This window comes from Bidens hawaiensis, unplaced genomic scaffold, assembly GCF_021521415.1.
Source record: "Bidens hawaiensis isolate Kalapana, Puna unplaced genomic scaffold, B.hawaiensis_p1.1 tig00013993_1, whole genome shotgun sequence".
NCBI classification, from domain to species: domain Eukaryota; kingdom Viridiplantae; phylum Streptophyta; class Magnoliopsida; order Asterales; family Asteraceae; genus Bidens; species Bidens hawaiensis.
In genome coordinates this window covers 541,484-566,939 of record NW_027492202.1, presented here as the reverse complement: position 1 = coordinate 566,939, position 25,456 = coordinate 541,484, and the positions used below count along the sequence as shown (strand labels likewise).

The 25,456-nt window shown below is 36.8% G+C and overlaps 1 protein-coding gene and 1 pseudogene across 2 annotated transcripts; one reads left to right on the top strand and one right to left on the bottom strand.

The window, feature by feature from the left end:
* Window positions 1-13,890: 13,890 nt before the first annotated feature.
* On the bottom strand, window positions 13,891-15,014 carry LOC143545691 (uncharacterized). The gene has a single exon (XM_077037530.1). It carries the CDS (start codon window positions 15,012-15,014, stop codon window positions 13,932-13,934), a length of 1,083 nt encoding a protein of 360 aa, XP_076893645.1. The 3' UTR covers window positions 13,891-13,931.
* A 1,651-nt stretch (window positions 15,015-16,665) lies between these two features.
* LOC143545697 (S-adenosyl-L-methionine:benzoic acid/salicylic acid carboxyl methyltransferase 3-like) lies at window positions 16,666-19,137 on the top strand (annotated as a pseudogene). The gene is made up of 5 exons (XR_013137478.1): window positions 16,666-16,897; window positions 17,008-17,418; window positions 17,811-17,945; window positions 18,527-18,607; window positions 18,781-19,137. The product of XR_013137478.1 is annotated as an S-adenosyl-L-methionine:benzoic acid/salicylic acid carboxyl methyltransferase 3-like (transcript).
* Window positions 19,138-25,456: the final 6,319 nt, after the last annotated feature.

Sequence of the window (25,456 nt, the reverse complement as noted above, 5' to 3'; positions counted from 1 at the left end):
TTCTGCGTTTTTAAGGTATAAACATGAAACCCTAGCTTTGTAAATTATGTATTAAGTGTTTATATGCTTGATTTTGATTTGAGGATGATTGATTATGCGTTGGTTATTGGTTTAGATAATCATATGTGATTTTGAACGGTGAAAGATTTTTAAATCATTGATTATTTGTAAACCCTAGAGGGTTACTACTGATTTTTATGGTTAATGATGTTTATTGCATGTTTAGGATGCATGTTAGACGATTGTTTGTGCTTGCTGAGTTTTGACAGCAGAGATTGTTAAACTTGAACGACATGTAACTTGTTAAATATAAAAAGCAAACTGAGCTATTTATGAGCCTAAAAGGTAGTACTCTGAGTCTAGTTTCCAAAAAACCCAACCACGCCTAATTTGGAGGTGTTTTGGTTATTCAAACGATTTAAATGTGATTAAAGGTCTAAACTGGTACTGGACAAATTGTAAGTTATGTTTAGACAACTGTAACTAAATGTTAATGTGGAAATTGGTCGAGGTTTTTAACACTACAGGGTACTATGTTGAGTCTAGTTTCTATGAAGTCCAAAATTGTAATTTTTGGACGAGTAAAAGTTAACTTTTATTATTTTACAAAACTGAAGTGCAAATCTGAATTGTGAGACCTGCTGTTAGGTTGTTTTGTAATTATCATATCTTATGAACTACAAGACCAAATGGGTTGGTTCCACTTCTGGAAGTTAACTTGTTGAGTTAAGAACCTAACCCAATTGGTCTTGCATTAATTGGATTTTTCATTTAACAGGAATAACAAATAACATTCTGTTGCGCATGATTTTGACTGCTGTTAGTTAACTCAACAGAGAACGATGTGAGTTAAGAAACGCTGGGCACGGTCGCGGTAACATCAATTTAACCGCAGCAGAACTCCAAACCCTGTTGAATGACAATGCGGCGGCAGCTCTAGCCACACATGTTCAGAATCAAGCTGGAGGTCCAACTGGAACGTGTACTTTCAAGAACTACCTGGATTGCAAGCGCAATTCGTTTAAGGGCACTGAGGGAGCCACAGGTTTCCTGCGTTGGGCTGAGAAGGCCGAATCAGCCTTTGAGATGTGTAACTGTCCACTTGCCAGTAGGGTCAAATTTACTGCTGGAACACTGGAAGATTCTGCTCTCACTTGGTAGAATTCGAATGTGCAAATTCTTGGATTGGAATTGGCAAACGCTATGAACTGGGAAGAGTTCAAGAACATGATGCGGGAAGAGTATTGTCCTAGAGAGGAAATCGCAAAGTTGGAATCTGAGTTTTGGTCATTGAAAATGGTGGGTTCCGAGATTGAAGCTTACACCACTCGTTCTCACGAGCTAGCAGTAATGTGTCCACGGATGGTAGACCCGCCGAGTAAGAGAATTGAGATGTACATCGATGGGTTGGTACCACAAATTCAGGGTATGGTGACGTCTTCCAAACCGGATACAATTCAACAAGCGATCCGGCTAGCTCACAAACTGACAGATCAGGCAGTGACCCAAGGTGCGTTACCCCCTAGAGGTTCAACCTCTAAAACCCGTGACAACCCGAGCACTGACAACAGCAACAACAACCCGAGCAATGGAAAGAGAAAATTTGACAACACCAGGTCCTCATCATCGAACCCCCCACAGCAACAACACTATCGTAAGCCCGAACTCACCCGGAGTTTCATTAATCAGGGTCCCAATAACAACAACGGTAGCGGGCAGGGTTCGAGCGGCTATGCTGGGAAACACCCGAAATGCAACAGGTGCAACTATCACCATGCTGGCCCGTGTGACCGTGTCAAGTGTCTGAGATGCGGAAAAATGGGTCATCAGGCCAAGGAATGTAGGGGAGACCTAGCGGCAAAGGGTGCTCCTAAACCACCATATGTTTCGAGTGCGGTCAAGAGGGTCATTTCAGGAAGGATTGCCCCAAACTAAAGCAGAACGAGAACAATGGAGGTAGCAGCAGTGGCGAAAGCAATAGTAAAGGTAGAGCTTTCGTCATTGGATCGGGCCAAGCCCGCAGCGACCCGTATGTGGTGACCGGTAAGTTTCCTGTAAACGACGGTTTTGCTTCTGTTTTGTTTGACACTGGAGCTGATAGGAGTTTTGTGTCGAAAGCCTTTAGTAAACTCTTAGACTTAATTCCAACCCCGTTAGATGCTAGGTTTCCTGTTGAATTAGCTGACGGTAAGTCTATAGAAACATCTCACGTACTTGCGGGATGTAAGTTGAAACTGTCAGGTCATACTTTTGATATCGACCTCATACCTTTTACACTTGGTAGTTTCGATGTCGTTGTCGTCATGGACTGGTTATCTGAGAACCGAGCGGAGATTATATGTCACGACAAGATAGTCCACATCACTACCCCTTCCGGCGAGATCATTTCGGTCCAAGGCGAGAAGCGCGGCATGACCACCAGCGTCATCACCCTCATGAAGGCGCAGAAGTATCTACGAAAGGGTCATCCAGCAATTCTAGCCCATATTGTTGAGAAACCCGCGGAGGAGAAGCGAATCGAAGATATACCGATTGTGCGAGATTTTCCGGAAGTTTTCCCGGAGGATTTGCCTGGACTCCCTCCTATTCGACAAGTCGAGTTCCAAATCGAATTGACCCCCGGTGCGGCACCCATAGCACGAGCCCCGTATCTGCTCGTACCGGCAGAGCTTCAAGAGTTGTCCACTCAACTGCAAGATTTGCTGGATAAAGGTTTTATCCGACCTAGCTCATCACCATGGGGAGCCCCTGTCTTATTTGTCCGAAAGAAGGACGGGACTTTCCGCATGTGCATCGACTACCGAGAGCTGAACAAGGTGACGATCAAGAACCGTTATCCCTTACCCCGAATTGATGATCTGTTCAACCAGCTTCAAGGATCGAGTTACTACTCAAAGATCGATCTGAGATCTGGTTACCATCAATTAAGAGTGCGCGAAGAAGATATTTCAAAGACGGCTTTCAGAACTCGGTACGGTCACTACGAGTTTTCGGTCATGCCTTTTGGCTTAACCAATGCACCAGCCGTATTTATGGATCTCATGAATCGAGTATGCAAGGCGTACCTCAACAAGTTTGTGATTGTTTTTATTGATGATATCCTCGTCTACTCCAAGGACAAGACTGACCACGAAGAACACTTGAGGTTAATTCTGGAACTACTGAAGAAGGAACAACTGTACGCTAAACTCTCGAAATGCGAATTTTGGCTTCGCGAGGTTCACTTATTAGGACATGTGATCAACGAGAATGGTATCCATGTCGATCCCGGTAAGGTAGAGGCCATCAAAAACTGGGAAGCACCCAAGACTCCGACTGAGGTGCGACAATTCCTAGGACTGGCCAGCTACTACCGACGTTTCATCGAGGGATTTTCAAAGATTGCTCAACCCCTCACCGCTTTGACTCACAAGGGAACTAAGTACAATTGGAGTGACGCGCAAGAATCCGCTTTCCAACTGTTGAAAACCAAACTCTGTAGCGCCCCTATTCTAGCCCTTCCCGAGGGAACGGAGAATTTTGAGGTACATTGTGACGCATCGATACAAGGTCTCGGTTGCGTGCTGATGCAACTCGAGAAGGTTATAGCCTATGCCTCTCGACAACTACGGATTCACGAGAAGAACTACACGACCCATGACTTGGAACTCGGAGCTGTAGTGTTTGCTCTTAAGATATGGAGGCATTACTTGTACGGTACCAACTTTACCATTTACACCGACCACAAGAGTCTCCAACATATCTACGATCAGAAGGAGCTGAACATGCGACAGCGTCGTTGGGTCGAGCTGCTTAAGGATTATGATTGTGCCATCAAGTACCACCCTGGCAAGGCCAATGTAGTGGCCGACGCTCTCAGCAGAAAAGAAACCGATAAACCTAGGCGAGTGCGAGCATTACAACTTACGATTCACGCCAACTTACCCGATCAGATTCGCGATGCGCAACTCGAAGCCTTGAAAGATGATAATCTCCCATCAGAACTCATGCTGGGCATGAACAAGCAACTTGAAACCAAATCGGACGGGGTCCGATATTTCGAAAACCGGATTTGGTTTCCACGATACGGAGAGTTGAGAACTCTAGTGATGGACGAAGCACACAAGTACCGATATTCTATCCACCCTGGCTCAGATAAAATGTACCATGACTTAAAGGCACTCTACTGGTGGCCAAACATGAAAGCCGACATTGCCACCTACGTGAGCAAATGCTTGACTTGTGCAAGAGTCAAAATAGAATATCAGAAACCATCTGGCCTACTACAGCAACCGGAACTCCCAATATGGAAATGGGAGCACATTTCAATGGATTTTATCACAGGATTACCCCAAACACCGACGGGATGCGATACCATCTGGGTGATCGTTGACCGGTTGACTAAGTCCGCACACTTCTTAGCAATCAAGGAATCAGACAAAATGGAAAGACTGACTCTCATCTACATGAAGGAAGTAGTGTCTAGACACGGAGTGCCTGTGTCAATCATTTCTGATCGAGATTCCCGTTTCACTTCGCACTTTTGGAAGTCACTACAAAGCGCACTAGGCACCCGCCTTGATATGAGCACAGCCTACCATCCTCAGACGGATGGGCAAAGTGAGCACACCATTCAGACCTTGGAGGACATGTTGCGTGCATGCGTGTTGGATTTCGGAAAAAGTTGGGAACCTCACTTGCCTTTGGTAGAGTTTTCGTATAATAACAGCTCCACGCAAGCATTAAGGCAGCGCCGTTTGAAGCGTTGTACGGACGGAAGTGTCGATCACCTCTCTGCTGGGCAGAGGTGGGTGATAGCCAAATCACTGGTCCAGAACTAGAACTTGAAACCTCTGAAAAGATTGTTCAAATCCGAAACCGCATGGCAGCAGCACGAGATCGCCAAAAGAGTTACGCAGACAAGCTCCGAAAGCCTCTTGAATTTCAAGTGAACGACCAAGTATTACTCAAAGTCTTACCTTGGAAAGGTGTGGTTCGCTTCGGGAAGCGAAACAAACTCAATCCACGATACGTTGGTCCTTACCGGATAACTGAGCGCATTGGTCCGGTGGCGTACCGACTGGATCTACCAACGGAACTCAGTAGTGTACACAATATATTCCATGTATCTAATTTAAAGAAATGCCTATCCGATGAAACCCAAACAGTCCCTTTGGACGAATTGCAAGTTGATGAACAGCTACGCTTCATCCAAGAACCAGTCGAAGTTTTGGATTGGGAAACCAAAACACTCAAGCATAGCAAAATTCCAATCGTTAAGGTTCCTTGGAACTCGAAACGTGGACCGGAGTTCACATGGGAACGCGAGGATCAAATGATGAAAAAGTATCCTCACCTTTTTGAAGGGTTGACCAAACACAGAAAACCACGAAACCCATCAAACCGTCAGAAATCACCGGAGGTATGAATTAAATTTTGGGATGAAATTTCTTTCTACTAGGGGATGATATGACAAACTGAAATTTTTTTTCTTGCTTTCTCAGACACCCATCGCGACTTGACTCAAATTTTCGGGACGAAAATTCTTTAACATGGGAATGATGTGACACTCGTCAATTTCAGGTTAACTCCGTTAACTCAAACTCCGTCAATTAAAACTTAAGATCACTTGATCTATAACGCACATCTCATTACATTTAAAATAAGGTTTTAAATGACGCTTGACAATTACTACATGGTAGTCTTTCGGGATTGCACCGAAACGCAAACGAGTTGACGCAAACCGTTGGTGAATAAACGAAAAACAACCGAACATTAATAATTTGTTAGGCTTATGTGCTATGTGATAATATTGTTTAAAACACTAACTCAAGATGCAAACAAGTTACTTTAGGCTAGAAAAGTAATACTTAAAAGTTGAGGGACCTATGTGTAACATATTATTATTATTAATAATAATAAAACCCTAACCCTCTCTCCCTCTCTCTCTAAACCCGACGGCAGCCCCCCCTCCCCTCTCTCCTTGCGATCGGCAGCCACACCACACCCAAATCACCTTCGTTTTTGCTTGGTTCTTCATAATCGGAGCATCCCACACTCGTTTCTAAGCATCTCTCACGTTTCTCTTGGTTGTTTCTGTGTTTTTAAGGTATAAACATGAAACCCTAGCTTTGTAAATTATGTATTAAGTGTTTATATGCTTGATTTTGATTTGAGGATGATCGATTATGCGTTGGTTATTGGTTTAGATAATCATATGTGATTTTGAACGGTGAAATATTGTTAAATCATTGATTGTTTGTAAACCCTAGAGAGTTATTACTAATTTTTATGGTTAATGATGTTTATTGCATGTTGGATATATGTCGTATACTTAGGATGCATGTTAGACGATTGTTTGTGCTTGCTGAGTTTTGACAGCAGAGATTGTTAAACTTGAACGATATGTAACTTGTTAAATATAAAATCAAACTGAGCTATTTATGAGCCTAAAAGGTAGTACTCTGAGTCTAGTTTCCAAAAAACCCAACCACGCCTAATTTGGAGGTGTTTTGGTTATTCAAACGATTTAAATGTGATTAAAGGTCTAAACTGGTACTGGACAGATTGTAAGTTATGTTTAGACAACTGTAACTAAATGTTAATGTAGAAATTGGTCGAGGTTGTTAACACTACAGGGTACTATGTTGAGTCTAGTTTCTATGAAGTCCAAAATTGTAATTTTTGGAAGAGTAAAAGTTAACATTTATTATTTTACAAAACTGAAGTGCAAATCTGAATTGTGAGACCTGCTGTTAGGTTGTTTTGTAATTATCATATCTTATGAACTACAAGACCAAATGGGTTGGTTACACTTCTGGAAGTTAACTTGTTGAGTTAAGAACCTAACCCAATTGGTCTTGCATTAATTGGATTTTTCATTTAACGGGAATAACAAATAACATTATGTTGCACATGATTTTGACTGCTGTGAGTTTGCTGTAATGTTTTGATCATTGTGAGAAATCTATGTGGAATAAAAATACAATAAAATATGTTCTGGAAACCTAACCCATGTATGCTTTTGTGACAATTTTTGGTGAATTAATTGAGATGCTATGATCTGTTTAATAGAGTAATCTTTCAAGTAGAATTCTGAAACTAGCTGCTGAACTTTGTGAAAATACATGAAACGTGCTAAGTACTAGATAATTGTTATGTTTTGACCAAATTGCCCTTGCGGGGAATAATTGCTAGTAATGTACAATATTAATACATGATATGTAAGTAGTTGTTCACACATGTAACGTATCATCAATGTGCTTGTTAAGACACACACAATTCACAAACGAAACACGAAACGTATTTTATGCATAGGAATTATGTGCCGAGTCTAGAGACTCGATAATAGTTCCAACACTTAGAAAATCTCCTTGTTGTTTTAGAACGCTAGTGAGGGTTTTCTGTGACGCGCATCACTTGGGTGACTTGTTTTTGGAATTCTTCGCAAACAGTGAGTTTCACGTTCCCCTTTTAACTCTTTTAAACGCTTTTCACTTGGGGGAGAATACATACTCCGAAACGCTTTTAGATTTTGTTATTAGATTATATATCACTTGTAAAGGCTAAGTGGCAAACGAAACAACTGAAGTCCTACACATCGAACCGTTTAGTATTGGTTAATAGCGAGTCACTGTTGAGTAGTCCTACTGGGTTTGACAAACCCCACCCAACGCTAAGCTCGACTGGAGGTCGAGTGGGTGTAATTTTGGCTAACACATTACCATGGTCGGGATAGACCTGGTGGCAAGGCACATGATAAACAGTCAGCTTCGGTGTCGAACACTTAGTAATACTTGCTTTATAGGCTAGCTACCTATAGATATATAATTGATTTAACACTATCTGGTAACGCAAAACGCTAAACACAAAACGCTAAACGCTTTATTTTATATAAACTTGTGAACTCACCAACCTCGTGTTGACACTTTTAGTATGTTATTCTTAGGTAGCCGAGGCGGGCGCGCGGTATAGGATCATGCATTACTTTGAACGCTTTCGTTTATGCAAAACTTGTTTTTAAGCTGTTATTATTAATTGGGTTTTTTTTAAGTCGTCCTGCGTGACGCAACACTTGGTTTATGGCTTTACGCTTCCGCACTTATTTACACTTAAATGTTTTCGTGGTTTGAAAACTTTATTTATGGTTTGATTATAACTAATGATTCCGATCCTGTTAGTTCACACCCTCTGACGGTAAAACTCCGTTAGTGGATTTTGAGGGTGTGACAAGTACGGGGGTTGTGCCATGTAAACGTCCTCGGTCAAGGTGCCTTGAAGAAAGGAGTTATTTTTGTCGAGTTGTCGAAGGTTCCAATTATTGGAAACAGCAAGAGAAAGAATGAGTCGTAAGGTAGCGGGTTTTACGACGGGACTAAAGGTTTAGGCATAATCGATACCGGGCCATTGGTGAAAACCTTTAGCGATGAGTCGGGCCTTTAGACGATCTACTTGTCCATTGGATTTGTACTTGGTACGAAAAACTCACTTACACCCGACAAGATTAGAGGCAGACTCGGATGGAACTAGACACCATTTGTGGTTCTTTTGAAGTGCCTCGAATTCCTCGGTCATGTTTTTTCTCCAAGAAGGGTGTTTGAGGGCTTGAGTTATAGTGGTTGGATCATTTATTGAGCCGGTAGTGGCGGTGTAGAGGTGGAAGTCGAGGTTGTGATAACGAGGGTTGGGTTTACGGGTTGTTGGTTGCGATGGGGAGCTGGGAATAGGGGTGGATTCAACAAATAGTGGTGTTGAGGTATTGGGTTGTGGGGGCAGTTGGTGATCATTAACTGTGGAACTGTTTTAAGGTGTTGAGTGAGTAGGTGAAATTAGTGGGGTGGGCTCATTATTTGTGGTGTGAGGTAAATTAATAGGATTGTTCAGAGGATTTGGACGTGGTGTGTCACTTGGTTCTGTTTGTTGGGTGGAAGGATTATTTGGTGTGGGTGATTGAATAAAAGGTAATCATGTGGTGAGATTGGGTGGTTGGAAAGTTGTCTGGTTGGTGAGGGTAGGAAATGGGAATTCATGTTCAACAAAAGTGACATGTCTATAGATATATATATTTTATTTGTGTGTGGTTCGAGAGCGTAGTATGCACTTTGGGTGGATGAGTACCCGACAAAGATGCAAGGTTTGGAATGAGAGTGTAGTTTGTGTGGAGAATAGGGGCGAAGCCAAGGGCAACTAAGACACCCAAAACTTCGAAGCTTATTGTAGTTTGGTTCGTTATTAAAAAGTCGGTGGTAGGGAGAAACATTATGAAGGGTGGGTGTAGGGAGTCTATTAATTAAATAAGTAGCGATGGTAATAGCGAAAGGCCAATATGTAGTGGGTAATTTAGCATGTGTGAGGAGAGATAGCCCGGTTTCAACAATGTGTCTATGTCGCCGTTCGGCGAATGCATTATGTTCGGGTGTGTGAGGGGGATATGTGAGGTGAGATATGCCTTTTGATTGGAGATGAGAAGTGAGTTTTATATATTCTCCTCCATTGTCGGAAAAGAGTTGTTTGATTGTAGTTTGGAAATAGTTCTCAACCAAGTTTTGAAAGCGAATGAAAGTAGAGAGAGAATCCGATTTATTTTGAGTGGATATAACCATATGTATTTAGTGTAGTGATCAACGAAAATAATATAATATTTGTACCCATCAAAGGATGTAACGGGTGAGGAACAAACATCGGAAAAAATTAATTGTAAAGGTGCGTTTGAAGATAAAGTAGATTGATAAAATGACAATTTATGACTCTTGTTTATTTGACAAGAGTTACAATTATTTGCAGATAGAGAAATGCAAGAAACAAGAGATGATAAAAGTTTAACAAATAAGCATGGGGCCCACATAATTAATACAACAAAACATACAAAAATAGGGCAAATGAATAAAAGCATAAACATACTATTAATATTATGTGCAAGCTTGTATCCCGCGTATATGAACAAATACAATTGAGTATGGGGCAATGGTTATCGGGTCGGCTAGGTTTACTTCGATTGGATGATATATTGTCGCTCGGATGACTCAATCTATGATGCCAATGGTTGGAGTCGATCTTGTGCAAAGAGAATAAAGATGGTTGACATGAGGACCGGAGTTCATAAACGCCATTACTTGCCATGCCCTTAAGAAGAGGGATTTTGGAACTTCGATCCTTAATAACAAAAGCACAATCAAAAAAATTAATTAGAAAGTTATTATCATGACAAAGTTTAGAGATAGATATGATGTTTCGAAAGATAGAAGGTACACAAAGAACGTGTTTTAGTATAAGGGGGTAGCTTGTGTGTGAATAATAAGAGAACCAATATGAGTGATAGCAAGGGACGAACCGTCACCAATTACGAGTTCCTCGGTTCCATCATATGGAGCATGGAGAGACAAGGTATTAAGTTCGTTGGTAATGCGGTGTGATGTCCCGCTGTCAAATAACCAGTTTTTTGAAGAATTACTTTGAACACCCATCATGTTCACCTGTGGAGTTTGCTTCCCTTGCATGGAACAGTTAAAAGGTGGTATAGTGGCATTAGGAAACTTTTTGAAAGCATTGCAAGTAGCAACCGTGTGGCCTTTTGTGTGGCACCATTGGCATCGCCCAAGAAAGGGTCGGTTTCCAACAATTTGTTGATTGGGTGTAGGTGTTGGGAGTAGACCAGGGCTGGAGTTGTTGTAATGAACAGTCCATTGTTTGGGGCGATTTTGGGCCGCAAAGGCCGAAGCCGGTTGATGTAGTTCAGGTTTGTTGGTGGCGGCGGCTTGGGTGATGGCGAGTTATTGGTTAATGAGTTTTTGTGCAACTCATTGAAAGTTATCGGGCTATCACGGACGTGAACAGATTCGATGGTGGATTTGTAGAGATCTTGATCAAGCCCGTTAAGGATGGTATCGGTGACATCTTCTTGGTCAATTTTCGTACCAAGAATTGAGAGTTCGTCCACAATGGTTTTTAAACCTTGAAGGTAGTCGGTAATGGACTGATTTGGGATTTTGAGACATTGATTCAAGAGGTGTTTGAGTTGTTTGATGTGACCTATTGAGGTTGAAGCATATGTAGCCGCCAAGATTTTCCAAGCTTCAGGAGATGATTCAGCATTGACAATAATAGGTATAATATGAGGAGCTACCGACAAGGGCTCCGAAGAGCAACCGGTCCTGCCGGAACCAAGACAGATAGTCCGCATGGGGCTTAACCATGCCATCGGTGGCGGTGGTAGGTTTAGGAGGAGGATGCGATCCGTCTATGAACTTGTAGAGGTCAAGTCCATGTAGGAGAGCCTCGATTTGAGTCTTCCAACCGAGGTAGTTTGTAGAAGTGAGTTTTAGAGAAGTGGGAAAGCTAACAATGGTGAGACTGGTGGAAGTATTGTTAGAGGTGGTATTGATGATGAGAGGTTGCTCATTATGAATAGTCATGGTGTTGGAAGTGAAGGAGTAATCGGCGAGTAAGTGGCGGAAGCGGAGGTAACGGCCGTAGGTAGGGTTTCACATGGAGGAAAAAGTCGTGGGATTTAGGAGAGCTTTGATATCATATTAAGAGAATAGAATATTGAAATATTCAAATGCAAGTTGTACATTCATTTACATTTACTTGGGTATATATATACAAAGAATTATAATCATCATAAAGATATACAACCATACATTCCATAACTAAAATATCCTCACAATCATACTATAATGAGATGATTTGAACATATTCTCACAATCATACTATATTGGGATGATTTGAATGAAAGGGAAAATATTCAAATTAATTTGAATCAAGTGGAGGTTGTGTATCATTTTTAATACCCAAGACCATGTGGGTCGAATTATATTAGTTCGTTTAAATGCCGAGGAGGCGTGGAAGTTAACTAAACAACGGTCACACGGTTATGATCTAAGCGTTGTGATAACCAACTTCGTGACATTTTAGTAGGTTTATGTAGGATCGATCAAACATTTTCAACGTAACCGTTCTTTATTTATTTGATAGATGATAGATTGTTTGTGTTTGTTTCTCTTGTTCACTTTATTTTGCTTATTTATTGTTTTCAAACAAGTATCAAACATGGAACATGATATTGGTTATGCAGAGTACGATTGCTGGAGTGATTATGATTGGGTTAGAACTCGTTAAACAACGACAACTACAAAAAAGGGATGGATCGAGTTTATCTCTAAAAAAACTTGAAATCATTCCATAGCATAAGAGCATGTCTGGGATTGAGTTTAAAAAAGTTTGTTGGCATTTTTAAAAAGTCATTTAAAAAGTCAGGATTTTGGGCTTTTGAAAAACAGTTCTTTATCCTTTTAAAAAGTTAAAATAAAAAAGATTTTGTAATAACCAATTAGATGTTTTCAAACTCAATCTCAAACATGTTTTAAGTACTACATTTATTTATATTACATTTAGAATTGGATGCAAACTTTTTTTTTTACCAATTTTCTAACCCTTTTTCCAATAATAAATCTTACTTTACTAACCCTAACGGGCCAAAATGAAACTGAGTTATTAAATCGATTAAATCAATGCTTTTGTTTAGAAATATTAAATTGAACATCTTTTATGTTCAACACTTACCCGGAAAGTGGAATAGTTAGAATTGGAGAGGTCAAACTTTGAGAATTTATGAAAAGTCAAACCATCTAAAACTTGAGAAATTAAGCACCAAAAACACGAATTGGGGGTAGATTGAGTTGAGCAATCATTCAGCATAAGCCAGCGGTCGTTTATATAGGTTTGCTTGAGTTTTAAGGGGAAGAAATCATCATAAATGCGTATTAATTGCAAAATAACTAAAATGGTCAAAGAAATCGATTTTTAACAAAATTATACCACTTCGTGTTCCTTATTACAAGGAATCAAGGGGATATGCTTTGGCATGATGCAATTACATATTCCAGCCATTCTAGGAAGAAGATACCCAAAATCGGGTTACCAAAAAAACGAAACCGACATTAAAGTCTTATCCAAAACATTGATGCCATTAGTCCTTAGGCATTGATATAGGGGTTTTTTAGTAGCCTTTTACTGGATATTAAAAGACGGGTCAAGTTATTCTATAAAGAGAAACAAAAATGAGAAGAACTTATAACTACATAAAAAACCCCTAAAAAATTAGTTAATTAATAAAAAAAATCATTACTTAAAATTTAATAAAAAAACGAAAAAAGTAAAAACACAAAAATGTTTCCACCGTCTTTTTCGTTCTAAAAAATAGACACAGTGGTGAGTGAAAAAGATCATTGTGTCTTTTTGTTTATTATTGTATTTATGTTTATTTTCATCATTGATTGTGTATTTTTTCTTTGAAATTGTGTCTTTTTTTTCTTAATATTGTGTTATATTACTCAATATTGTGTTATATTTTGTTTGGAATTGTGTTATATTTTGTGATATATTGTGTATTTTTTTTAGTTATAATTGTGTCTTTTGTTCATTTTCGTCATTGTGTCTTTGATCTCGGCATTTTGTCTTTTCGTTGATTATTTTTAGAATGGAAATGACGGGAGAAACATTTTAGTTTTTTAAATTTTTTCATTTTTATATATATTTTGAGTTATAATTTTTTTTTATTTTTTTGAATTTATTTTTAAAGGGTTTTTTTAAATTTATTATTTTGAATTATAATTTTTTATATTATCTCACATTTCTCATTTTCGTCTTCATTTGTATTTTAACTTTACCTATTAGGGGGGAGGGGTGGTGGATGTGGTGTGATCACTCATCACACACCCCACCCAATTATATTGTGCCACATCACCAACCCAAATTCATCACATGTGATGGTTTTTTACTAGGGGTGGTGTTGTGGTGTGATGGTGTGTGATGGAATTTTTTATTTTTTATTTTTTTTTGTAACTTTAAAAATTAAAACAATATTTAATAGAACTTAAAGATAAAACAATAGTTTAATAGAACATAATTCAACTTAAAATTTAGAAATAAAAACTAAAAGTTACAACGAACGTCTACTCCTCGTCTGAATCCGGAAATTCCAAACCTAAAGAACCTATATGCGCAACAAGATCCCATCTCAACCGATGATGAATATCTTCATCCCGCAAGTCTAATTGGACATCATCGGGAATGGGAACATAAGTCGGAGGATCCGGTACCCAATCTGGAGAAATTGCATTTCCATCTTCTTTTATTAACATATTGTGTAATATGATGCATGCATACACGTAGCTATAGATCGTGGGTTTTTTCATTGCACGAACCGGTCGACTGAGTATGCACCATCTACCCTTTAAAACACCGAAAGCTCTTTCGACATCTTTTCTTGCCGATTCTTGCAACTTCTTGAACGCCTTTTCATTGGTCTTGACAGGAAACGAAAAGGCTTTCACAAAAACAGACCATTGCGGGTAGATACCGTCGACAAGATAGTAGTCACGTCTGTAATATCTCTCGTTGACAAAGTACGGACAGAAAGGTGCGGTGCCATCTGTTACGCTCTGAAACAACGGTGATGTGTACAGAACAGTGATGTCGTTGTTTGAGCCGGGAACACCAAAATAAGAATGCCAAATCCATAAATCATTTGGCGCAACCGCTTCTAGTGAGATGGTCGGTCGTTTGATATCACCCCTAACATACGCCCCTCTCAACTCCCGTGGACAATTCCTCCATTCGATATGTGTACAATCGATGCTACCGAGCATCCCTGGAAAATGCCATCTAGCCTCGTGTGCGGCGTAAAGACGTGTAATGTCGTGTCTTGTTAGTTTTCGTAGAAACTCTTTGGCATACAATTTTATAATCGCGTTACAAAAGAATTGTAGACATTTACGTGAAGTTCTCTCTGACATTTGTAAGTATTCATCGAATTTGTCGGGTGGGTTACCTGTCGCTAGTTGACGAATAGCGGATGTGCATTTTTGAAGCGGCGTAAAACTTCGTTTGCTTCTCGCGTCGTAAGATTCTTGAAACCATTCTTCGTTTGCTTCGACGTCGGCTACAATATTTAAGAATAAAGATCTCGACAAATGAAAGCGTTCCCTAAACGTCTCGTCGTTGTACTTCGGCTCCTCCACAAAATAGTCGTTCATTAGCATGTCGTGGGCATGTATACGATCACGCTCCACCACCTTTTTCTTTGGACGGCTCAGGCCTTCAAGTTCTTTGTATAGCAACGGGAACCATTCGAGAATTCCATCGTCCGAAGACGAAGAACTATCGGTGTCTAAGGGCATCGAGTGTTTTGGAAATTCCATATTTTTTTGTTGTGAATGAAGGGGAAGTTTGAGAGTGTTTTTGAGTTGGATTTGGTTTTGATTTGGATTTGGTTATATTTTTGTTTTGGTTTTATATTGGTTTTTTTTATTTAACCCCCCCCCCCCAACGGCTAGATCCCCACCCAACGGCTACATTCCTTCTTGGAAATCACCCCCACCAAGCGTGATGGCCATCACGCAAAATACCCATTTTCGCGTGACCATAGGACCGGCGACGGTGTGGCTTTTCTCATCACGCGTGACGGGGAGGCCACCACGCACCGCCCCGTCCGCCCTTAGGCCATTCGTAATGGGCGACATTTAGGGGCGACAAAGGGCGATTTTGGGGGGGGGGAGCACCGCCACCCGGGCGATTTTGGGGCGAAATGGGGCGGAGGCAGGAGGATTTTGTCACCGGAAGGAAGAAAGAAAATATTATTATTATATTCATATGTGTTATATATATATATATATTAGTATTTGTAGCCCCTGCATAATTACACCACAAAAACAAATTCCAACCTCTTCCTGACTGGGCGACACGTGTTGCAATTCGCCCAAATTTGTAGCTCATCCACTACGCATAGCCTTAAAAGACTACCTTTTAGTAGTTTATATAACCTCTTAGTGGTTAAAAGTTAATCTTAATGTAAATGGTTAAATAGATAATATTAAGTCTAAATGATTTTTAAAAGGTTATTAAACAGTCTCATGAAAAAAAATCAGAGAAAGATAATAATAATTATGTTTGATTTGCACACACTTTTAAGTATAAGTTGTAGTGAGCGATACCAACACATGCTACCGGGAATACCATAACTGCGCACTCTTTAAGCTTTTTGAAGCATGTGTCAACGAGCTACGTATCAAGTAAACATGATAGTGTTGTCATTTTATTGACCACAAAAATTTCTATTTAAAGTGTTCAGATCACTCTGTCGTTCTAAATTTCTAAACCTTCTATGACGTTAACAATCTTCAACCGTCTACTTATTTGGGTCTTATCTAGATATATATGCTTTCATATTTTAATATTATGGAAAGTTGATGCATTCGTTTATATAAAAATCTATGTTTTCTATGACATCTTAATTAAAGGTACGATTTTAGGAACAGAAAGTATTGCATAGATAGCGGTTGAAATTATACTATAGCGTGAATGTTTAATAATAAAAGTTTGTTTCCAAGAATTACAATTAAAACAACCTATGATGGCAAGAAGTTTTATAAGCATCTTTAAATAAGCAAACAAGCATACTCAGTAAAATCCTGCATATAACATCAAGGGTGTATAAAATTATAGCGTACTGCGTACGGAGGAAAAAGTTAAGACTTGGTGTGACAGACTTTCGTTGTAGAAATATATTGCTATTTCCTGTTAAGTATATATATGTGTATTGTAATTATCTGGCTATTGGGTTCTTACAATATGATCCAAAACCAATTCGAAATGATAATTTGATTCCGATACAAAAAATAATCCAAAAAGCTAAACCATGTTAGTATGTTACATCCAGAATTATAGGTGTCGGTTTCATAGAAATACTAAACAACATTATCATGACATGACTTGTGGAAGGCCTATTTAAAGCATTAATAACATAAAGGACATGCAAGATCAGGGTAAAGGAAAGTAACCATGACATTAGTAGATATTCTTCATATGAATATTGGCTATATATGGAGATTCAAGTTATGCTAACAACTCCCTTCTCCAGGTTTCTTTTTAATCTTTTTAAGTCATATGATTTGAAAATACTATGCAAGTCTCAAGTCTGCATCAATAATGCATGGTTTCTCAAGTGCTTTATTGTTGCTTACTTTTCAGAAAATTGTGATACAGAAAGCTACACCAATTTTAAAGTGTGCAATCCAGGATATGGCGAATCATGGTGTCTTCTTCGACAATTGTTTCATGATTGCAGATTTAGGATGCTCATCTGGCATGAATACATTGTTGGTTGCATCTAACATTATTGACATGGTCCATGAGGTGTGTCAAGAAAATAACCGTAAGACGCCTCAGTTTCAGGTGTGCTTAAATGACCTTTTCGGAAACGATTTCAATAATCTTTTCAGATTATTACCCAACTTTTATGAAGCCCTAAAGAAGGACAAGAGAGAAAAGTTTGGTCCATGTTTTATTTCAGGCGTTCCAGGTTCCTTCTATGATAGACTCTTTCCTGATGAAAGTCTCCACCTCGTTCACTCCTCCTATAGTGTCCATTGGCTTTCTCAGGTTTGTATGATATCTAATTGTAAGTATATAATAGTCTAGACATAATGCAATGTTTTTGTTAGATAACGCAATTGTTTCTTTCAAATGCAACAACTTCACCTAATGCAGTTTTTTTGTAAAATAAATGTTGCTTTAGACCAATTTTTTAGTAGTATATACACTATTACATGCACGTTAATACAGCCTATTGAAATAAGTAATATAACCCCAAAATCCAATCGGGTTTTATTCCAAGAGTCCAATCAAAGTCTAATAAGGTTGCAACCAGGAGGTAATTTTCAAATTTTACCGAGTACTATAAAGTGTCAAAATGTTATACAACTTGGCCGATTTAGGATTCCACCTAATTAACCAATTGAGATCATATTTGGGTTCTTAATTTATGACTATAGGTACCCGAAGGCCTTGAAAATAATAAATTAAATATACACATGACGAAAACAAGTCCTCTAGATGTGTTTCAAGCATATGCAAAGCAATTTCATACCGACTTTACAAAATTTTTACAACTACGCTCTACTGAAATAGTGTGTGGTGGACACATGATACTAACATTACGTAGTCGGGGTAGTGAAGGGATGGCAATGGGTCGGGTTTAGGTATTCCCAAACCCATACCCAGTTATGAAAGTCCATCCCAAACCCGTCGAGTTGTAATCGGGTAATTACCCGTCGGGTTTCGGGTTTTCCCATCGGGTTTCGGGTCTCTTATCGGGTTTTGATAAAATACTTGTCGGGTATACGCGGCTCAAAACCCGCTAGGTTTGTACCTGGTTTTGACAAAATATAAGTAATCAATTACAAAAATGGTTACCATAAAGATAAAATGTCACAAATAATTGACATAAACAAGTTTTAACAAATAATATATTTGGAATATAGTATATATATAATATAATAAGCTATATCGGGTACATCGGGTATATAATCGGGTAAATGGGTTTATGTTATCGGGTATATTAGAAATCCCAAACCCGTCCCAAACCCGCGAAAAATTTCAAAACTAATCCCAAACCCTTCCCAAACCCTAATGGTTCGGGTATTACCCATCCCATTTAAGTCGGGTTTCGGGTTTCCCAATCGGGTTCGGGTTTCATTGCCATCCCTAGGGTAGTCACGATCCAACTAGCGACGATGGTAGCATTTTATGGGAATTACTCAGTGCATCACTTTTTGAAATGCTCAAAGAGGTATGTTAGCGGATATATAATATATATTAGTTATGATATTGTGTATTATTGATCAGCTGTTTATGAAAGTACTATGACGATGATTGCAAAGCAAGGAAACTTCACCATATTGTATCTCATATATGATATAGAAAATTACAATAAACCGTAACTAATATATGTTTAACACGCAGGGGCTGGTTCAAGAATCTGATATTATCTCATTTAATCTCCCACTTTATTTTCCACATAAGGATGAACTTAGGAACATTATTCAAGCCGATGGATCATTCTCTATTGATAACATGAATATTATTGAATTCAACTGGGGGCAAGATGATACTGATTACAACGATAGATTTATCAGGGCCATTACAGAACCACTGTTAATCTCTCATTTTGGGAAATGCATGATTGAGTCGTTATTTAAGAAGTTTGGGAAGAAAGTGGCAGAATATCTAGCTACTAAGAAGATAAGACAATTAAGTGTTGTCGTTTCATTGACAAAAAAAATAAAATATTCAAATGTAGTAGTGAACCGGGTTAATTAGGTGGCGGTATCCAGGTAGGTTGGATCAAATCTTGCAATGTAGAAGGTTTAAGGAGGCTGTAATCAATTTCACCAATTCATTCAACGAGTGTTCATGTTAACTTGTTTTTACGTGAACCGGATAAGGTGTGCATGAAATCAAAATAAGCGAACCCAAACAAATATCGACTGTTTAGTTTTATGTTTTCGTAAAACTAGATGTCTGGAATGTATGGTTTTCATTTTTTTAATTTTGAATTTTAAGTAATATATAAGAATTTAACAATCGATGTAATCCTAATATTCTAGCCCAAAATATAAAGTAATCAACTAATTGTAAACTCCTAAATAAAGAGAGAAATTAATAGAGAGATACGAATCAAATCATCCGTTAGTTATTCCGACATGTGAATGCAATTATAAAGTTCTATTCTTCTTACTCGTGTAACTGTTCGGTTATATTATAACGCTTATAGTATGACTTTAATGAAAATAACTTAAATGTTCAAAATAATGATTTTAATAAGGTTAATTATATTCTATAAAGGTTTGAGCGAAATATTACCAACTCACAAAAGGATTCAGCATCTAGACATTGATATTGTACAATTCACTATAATTGTCATATAAAGTAAAAACAAAATACTTGATAATAAAGAGTAAAAATAAAAGCTTGGTTTAAACAATGCAAGCAAATGCATGACACAGGCATCTAAATTCTTACCATGTGTCTTTCTCTTCATTACACCAATGTCTGGCACTTCATTACCTATGCCACGTTTTATCAAATACAACCTCCCTCAAATCAATCTACACTATTATGTCCTCTACAATTTCCTACATAAAAGCTGATGAGTTCTTTCATCATTCTTCACCACCTCTCGTGATCTAAACTTTAATTATAAAACCCAGCTAACAAATAATTCTACTTAATTGATTCGAAGTTTATTGCAAGAAGCTTGAAGTTTTTTTCATATATTTGTTATCTTCGTCTCTATAGGTGAGTAATTTACATATTTACATTTACAAGTGAAGTTGTGCATTGTCTCTTATACCATGTGTTTTTTATGTTTGTACCTTGCTTACATCATGAAGGCTATCTGCGTCACTGATCTTTCTACGTGTCTATTTTTTGTTTAGCCCACAATTGACCTTCATATCACATAAAAGCTTCTCTCACTTTCACTGAACCGCCACACAGCCTCCGCCTCCGCCGTTCTCTTATGTAATCGATCGATGTAGATGGTGATTCTTGAGAGAGAAGCAGAGAGGAAGTGTTTGCCTGTTGTTGCAGGCGATTCCTGGCAGTGGTTTCATCGGCTTTGGCCGACGAATGACCATTACCGGTCGTCTATGGTGACAGCGAAGGCGTCTCTGTTATCTCTCCCTACTTGGGCGGCGATTTGTGCTTCTTATCTCTCTCTACTCATATATTTGTGTTGCTGCCGGGTTCACCCTAGACGACGGCGCACGATGATGGAGATGGTGATTATTATTGTCGGGCTCCATTTTGGAAGACGGTGATTGTTCATGGCGGTGGTGGATCTGTGTGTTGTTCCCACCGTTTTATGGTTGCACAAACATGCCACTTCCGTTTCTCAATCGCTCTATGATCCATCCCGTAACTGTTCTCTGATTCGATTTTCTGTCCCTTGGTGGCGGTGGTCTAGCAGTACGCGATGGTGATTGTTTGCATTGTGTGTTATTCGTTAGTAATTTTCTCACAAGCAGATGTGCTTTTTTATTGATATTTTTCCCATTGAGTATTACTCTTTTAAAGTATTTTTTTTTTGTCCTTTTTATATGGTTTCCATTATAGTTTGGATGTCAGTGATTCATTTACTTTCCTCTGGAGGATTAGTTTTCTTTAATAGTGATGTTAATTGGTGGTCTTTCAGATTTTGGTTTTTTTGTTTGTTTCTATGGTTGCATGATTTCATTCTGTCAAAAATGTTTTTCTAGAATTTCTTTTAATTTTTATAATTGAATTCACTGAACATTTATCACTGCCTGTTTGTGTTTGTTGTGATAATAAATATGTATCTTTATGTTATGTGTTGTTAAGTGTTGTTAGTTTGGATGGTATGTCATGACATCATGGTTGTGTTTGTTTCATAATATTCAGTTCCTGATCACAATGTTGAGTATTCTTTGAAAAGTTTAGAAATCTATGTCCAAGCACTTTCATGTTTCATGTGTTAAGTGGGATTATTATTTTTCTTTATAGTTTCTATGCGTGTACAATGGTTTTGGGTGACCCACATAAACCCAAAAAGGAAACCAGTAGTTTCATACAAACATTCAAATCAATCAACCATACCCCCGCAACGCGGGGGTCAAACTACTAGTTTATATCTAAAACCCAAATTGGTTTATTTTTGGGGTTTTTAAAAGAGCTGGGTATTTACCGAGGTTTAAACTAAAGAAGAAGGTTCATGAATCAATTAAACCTTTGATTTACTTATTCTTAATTAACAAGGAAAAACCCTTAAGAAAATTTTACTAATATATCTTTCTTGACATACATGTTCGACAATTTTCTTTTAAAGGAAAGAAAAGTTTGGCGGTTGTTTATTGTTGAGGAACTCTAATATAAATACTCAATACAAAGTTTTTATCATTTAAATTATTTGTTTTATTAAGTTTTTCAAAAGTGTAGTCAAGTATTTACACTTTAACATAAAGTTTTAATATATAGTTATTAAAAGAATTCAAAGAGAAACAGAATGTTTGTAAACATAATATTATAATATAAAATGTATTTAATTAACTAGTTCCTTAAATATACCGAAAATACATTTTTAAACTTTTATTCTCTTATGCTTAATCTTATATACAATATATACTAGTTTTTATCCCCGTATTACGGGGTTGTTTTTATATTGTTTGTTTCTAATATTTATTTATTTTTTGAATTTTTATTATTTTTATTGTATGAAAGTTAATAATATACTTATGGTTTGATGATAAATTGTTTAACAAATAAATGAGATGTTATAACCCGGTTTAAAAGCTATATGGGTTTGATGAGTGCCAAGACCCGTTTATTTATTTTTTTTTACTATAAAATTGGTTTTTTAATTATAAATAAGATATATCTTTTTTTAAATAAATCGTATATTAATTTTTAGTATATCCCTACTTTATAGGATTTTTATATCAAATATTTGGTGAGATTAATTTTTAATTTACTGAGATGTTATAACTCGTTTAAAAAATATCTGGGTTTGATGAGACCCATACCCGTGAATTCGGGTCAAATGCATGAGAAACCTCCATTTAAAAATCAAAACAAATATGGTGACTAAAAAAGGGGGAGCGACCACATCGCGACACGTAGGATTTTAGAGCTTTCTTTTATATATTATAGCTATAAACTAAATATATATAAACAAAACTTTTAAAAGCTTACTGGTTGCTCCATACATTTTCTCAAGCCATCGTATTATCCATTTGACTCGAAATCACGGGTATGGGTCACACCAAACTCAGATAGCTCTTAAAATAGTGATAAAATCTCATTAAATTAAAAATTAATTTCACCGGATATTTGATATGAAAATTCTATACAAACAGGGATATACAAAAAATAATATCCAAATTTAAAATATATATATATATATATATATATATATATATATATATATATTATTTATAATTAAGAAACAATTTCATTGAAAAAAAATAAGCGAGTCATAGGTATCACTAAACTCAGATAGCTTTTAAACCGGGTTACAACATTTATTTATTTATTAAACTCTTTCATCATCAAATTCTAAGTATATTATTAACTTCCTTACAATAAATAAAATTAAAATCCAAATATATATATAAATATTATAAACGAATAATGTAAACAACCTCGTAATAGTGGGGATAAAGCTAATAATAATTCATAAACTATTGACTTTATATTACAATGAATTTTTCAATAACATATAAATATATTAAGATCTGAATAGACACAAATTACAAATTTATTCTACGAAGACGGACAAAAATGAGAATGATTTATAGTCACACAAAAAACCCTTCAAAATTAAATAAAAAAATCATAATTTAAAATTTAATAAAAATGAAGAAAGTAAAAACACAAAAATGTTTCCACCGTCTTCCTCGTTAAAAAAACGATCTTGAGGGAAAAACATCATTGTGTTTTTTTTGTTTATCATTGTGTTTTGTGATTGTTTTGGTAATTGATTGTGTCTTTTTCCTTAACATTGTGTCATTTTTCTTTGATATTGTGTCATTTTTTCTTAATATTGTGTTAAATTTTAAATTACTCAGCATTGTGTTATATTTTGTTCGGTATTGTGTTATATTTTACGATTTATTGCGTTTTTTTTTGTTATAATTGTATCTTTTATTCATTTTTATCATTGTGTCTTTAATCTGGCCATTGTGTCTTTGTCGTTTTTTTAACAGAAATGACGGGGAAACATTTTGGTTTTATAAAAGTTTTTCGTTTTTCATTTATATTTTGAGTTATGATTTTTTTATTATTATTTTTGAATTTTTTAAGGGTTTTTTGTGTGGTCGATAATTTTTTGCACACTTCACATTTTTGTCTTCTTTTGTTTTTTAACTTTACCCGGAAAATCATTATCATTATTTATAATATAGGTATAAGTTTTGGAGAAGTGGAAAAGCAAATTACTCCAAGACGTTAGATTTGCTTGTAACCATTCGGCTATTTAAAGCGAGTTTTCATGACAAGTCCCCTATTAATAACCCTTTTTTTCGATACATGCAAGCTAATGTTTATCAAGTTGAATTTATATAAGTGTGTCTACTTTAAAGTAAATACATGCTAATCATTAAGTTATTTTAACTCGAGACATATATACATATAGTCATCGGTACCGTCACTATATATGTTTAAGAATACATTCTTGCGTAGAATGTGGTCTGGTGTGTTTATGAAGGTTGTGAACTATAAAGTATATATGTTAGAAAATATCTTGGGAGAATAAGAATTAATTTATCGGCATGTTTTGTTTGTACTTTACAATATGATACAATTAAACAGATTATTGGTTTATACTTTCATGAACTCACCGACTTTATGTTGACACAAATATATTTGAGCATGCATTTCAGAAAAAGAGTATTAAGTGTCGTAGAAGGTATTTGGCATAAAGAGTATTTGACACATGAAACTCTGATAAAAATAACAGTCTTGTTCAAGTTTATTGTATATTTGTTTCTAAAGACTTATGACTTCCGATGTGATTGTCAATAAAGAGGCTTTGTTTTCGTGTAAATCCAAATTTTCGTCACGCCCTGGTTTTGAGTGTCACAAGTTGGTACCAGAGTCATAGTTTAAAAGATTTAGATGCTAGTATTTAACATCTAAACTTAAATTGAAATTTATGTAACTTCAAGAGGTGCCAAATAATTGTCAAATAGCCAAATACCTTATAAGAAAGGGAAACTAGATACATTTACTTGACTACTTAACGGATGATAACTAGAACATATGAATAAAGGTAAATGTTTAACCACATCTAGCTAATGTTGGCATAAGCAGTATTTAACACAAGGAACTCTGGTAAACATAGTCTTGTTCAAGTTTGTTGTACATTTGTTTCTAAAGACTTATGACTTCCGCTATGATTGTCAATAAAGAGGCTTTGTTTTCATGTAAGTCCAACTTTTCGTTGCGCCCTGGTTTTGGGGTGTCGCACTAATCATTATCATTAATTAACAAAAGGATTTAATTTCTTAAATTCATTATATTGTGCAAATATATTCCGACCCAAAAATTTCCAGCCCAAATGGTTAAAAAAACTTAAACCGAACCGAACCTAAACCAAAATCGAATGGTTTTTAATAACTCAAAAACCATATTTTTGTTTCTTGCATGGTTCGGTTTTAGCTCAAAACCGACCCATGCACACCCACGGCCCATAGTCCAAATTGTCTCAGTTATAAGCAAACGGTTCTAGTAAGAAGATCATCTTGATTGTTGAGATGGATATTAACATTAACATTAACATTAACTTTAAATAAATGTAGCGATTTATACATGGATGATACAAAGACTAGAAATGTTTCTATTTTCTTAATAAATGAAAACTAATGGGTGTTTGGGATTTCTTAATTTAATAACTTTAGAGAATAAGTTATAATGATTTATTCCCCTCACAACTTTAACTTATTCAAATACCTTATACCTTTTTAGAAAAGTTAATAAGTCATGATTAGGGTAAAATAAGCAATCCCTAACACCCCTCGGGACTAGGGTCACGATAAGGTTTGACTTTTAGTCAAACCTAAGGGTTAATAATTCTACTTTCTAAGAACTCTTCATTTTCCCATCTTGCTTAATCTGGTTTAGG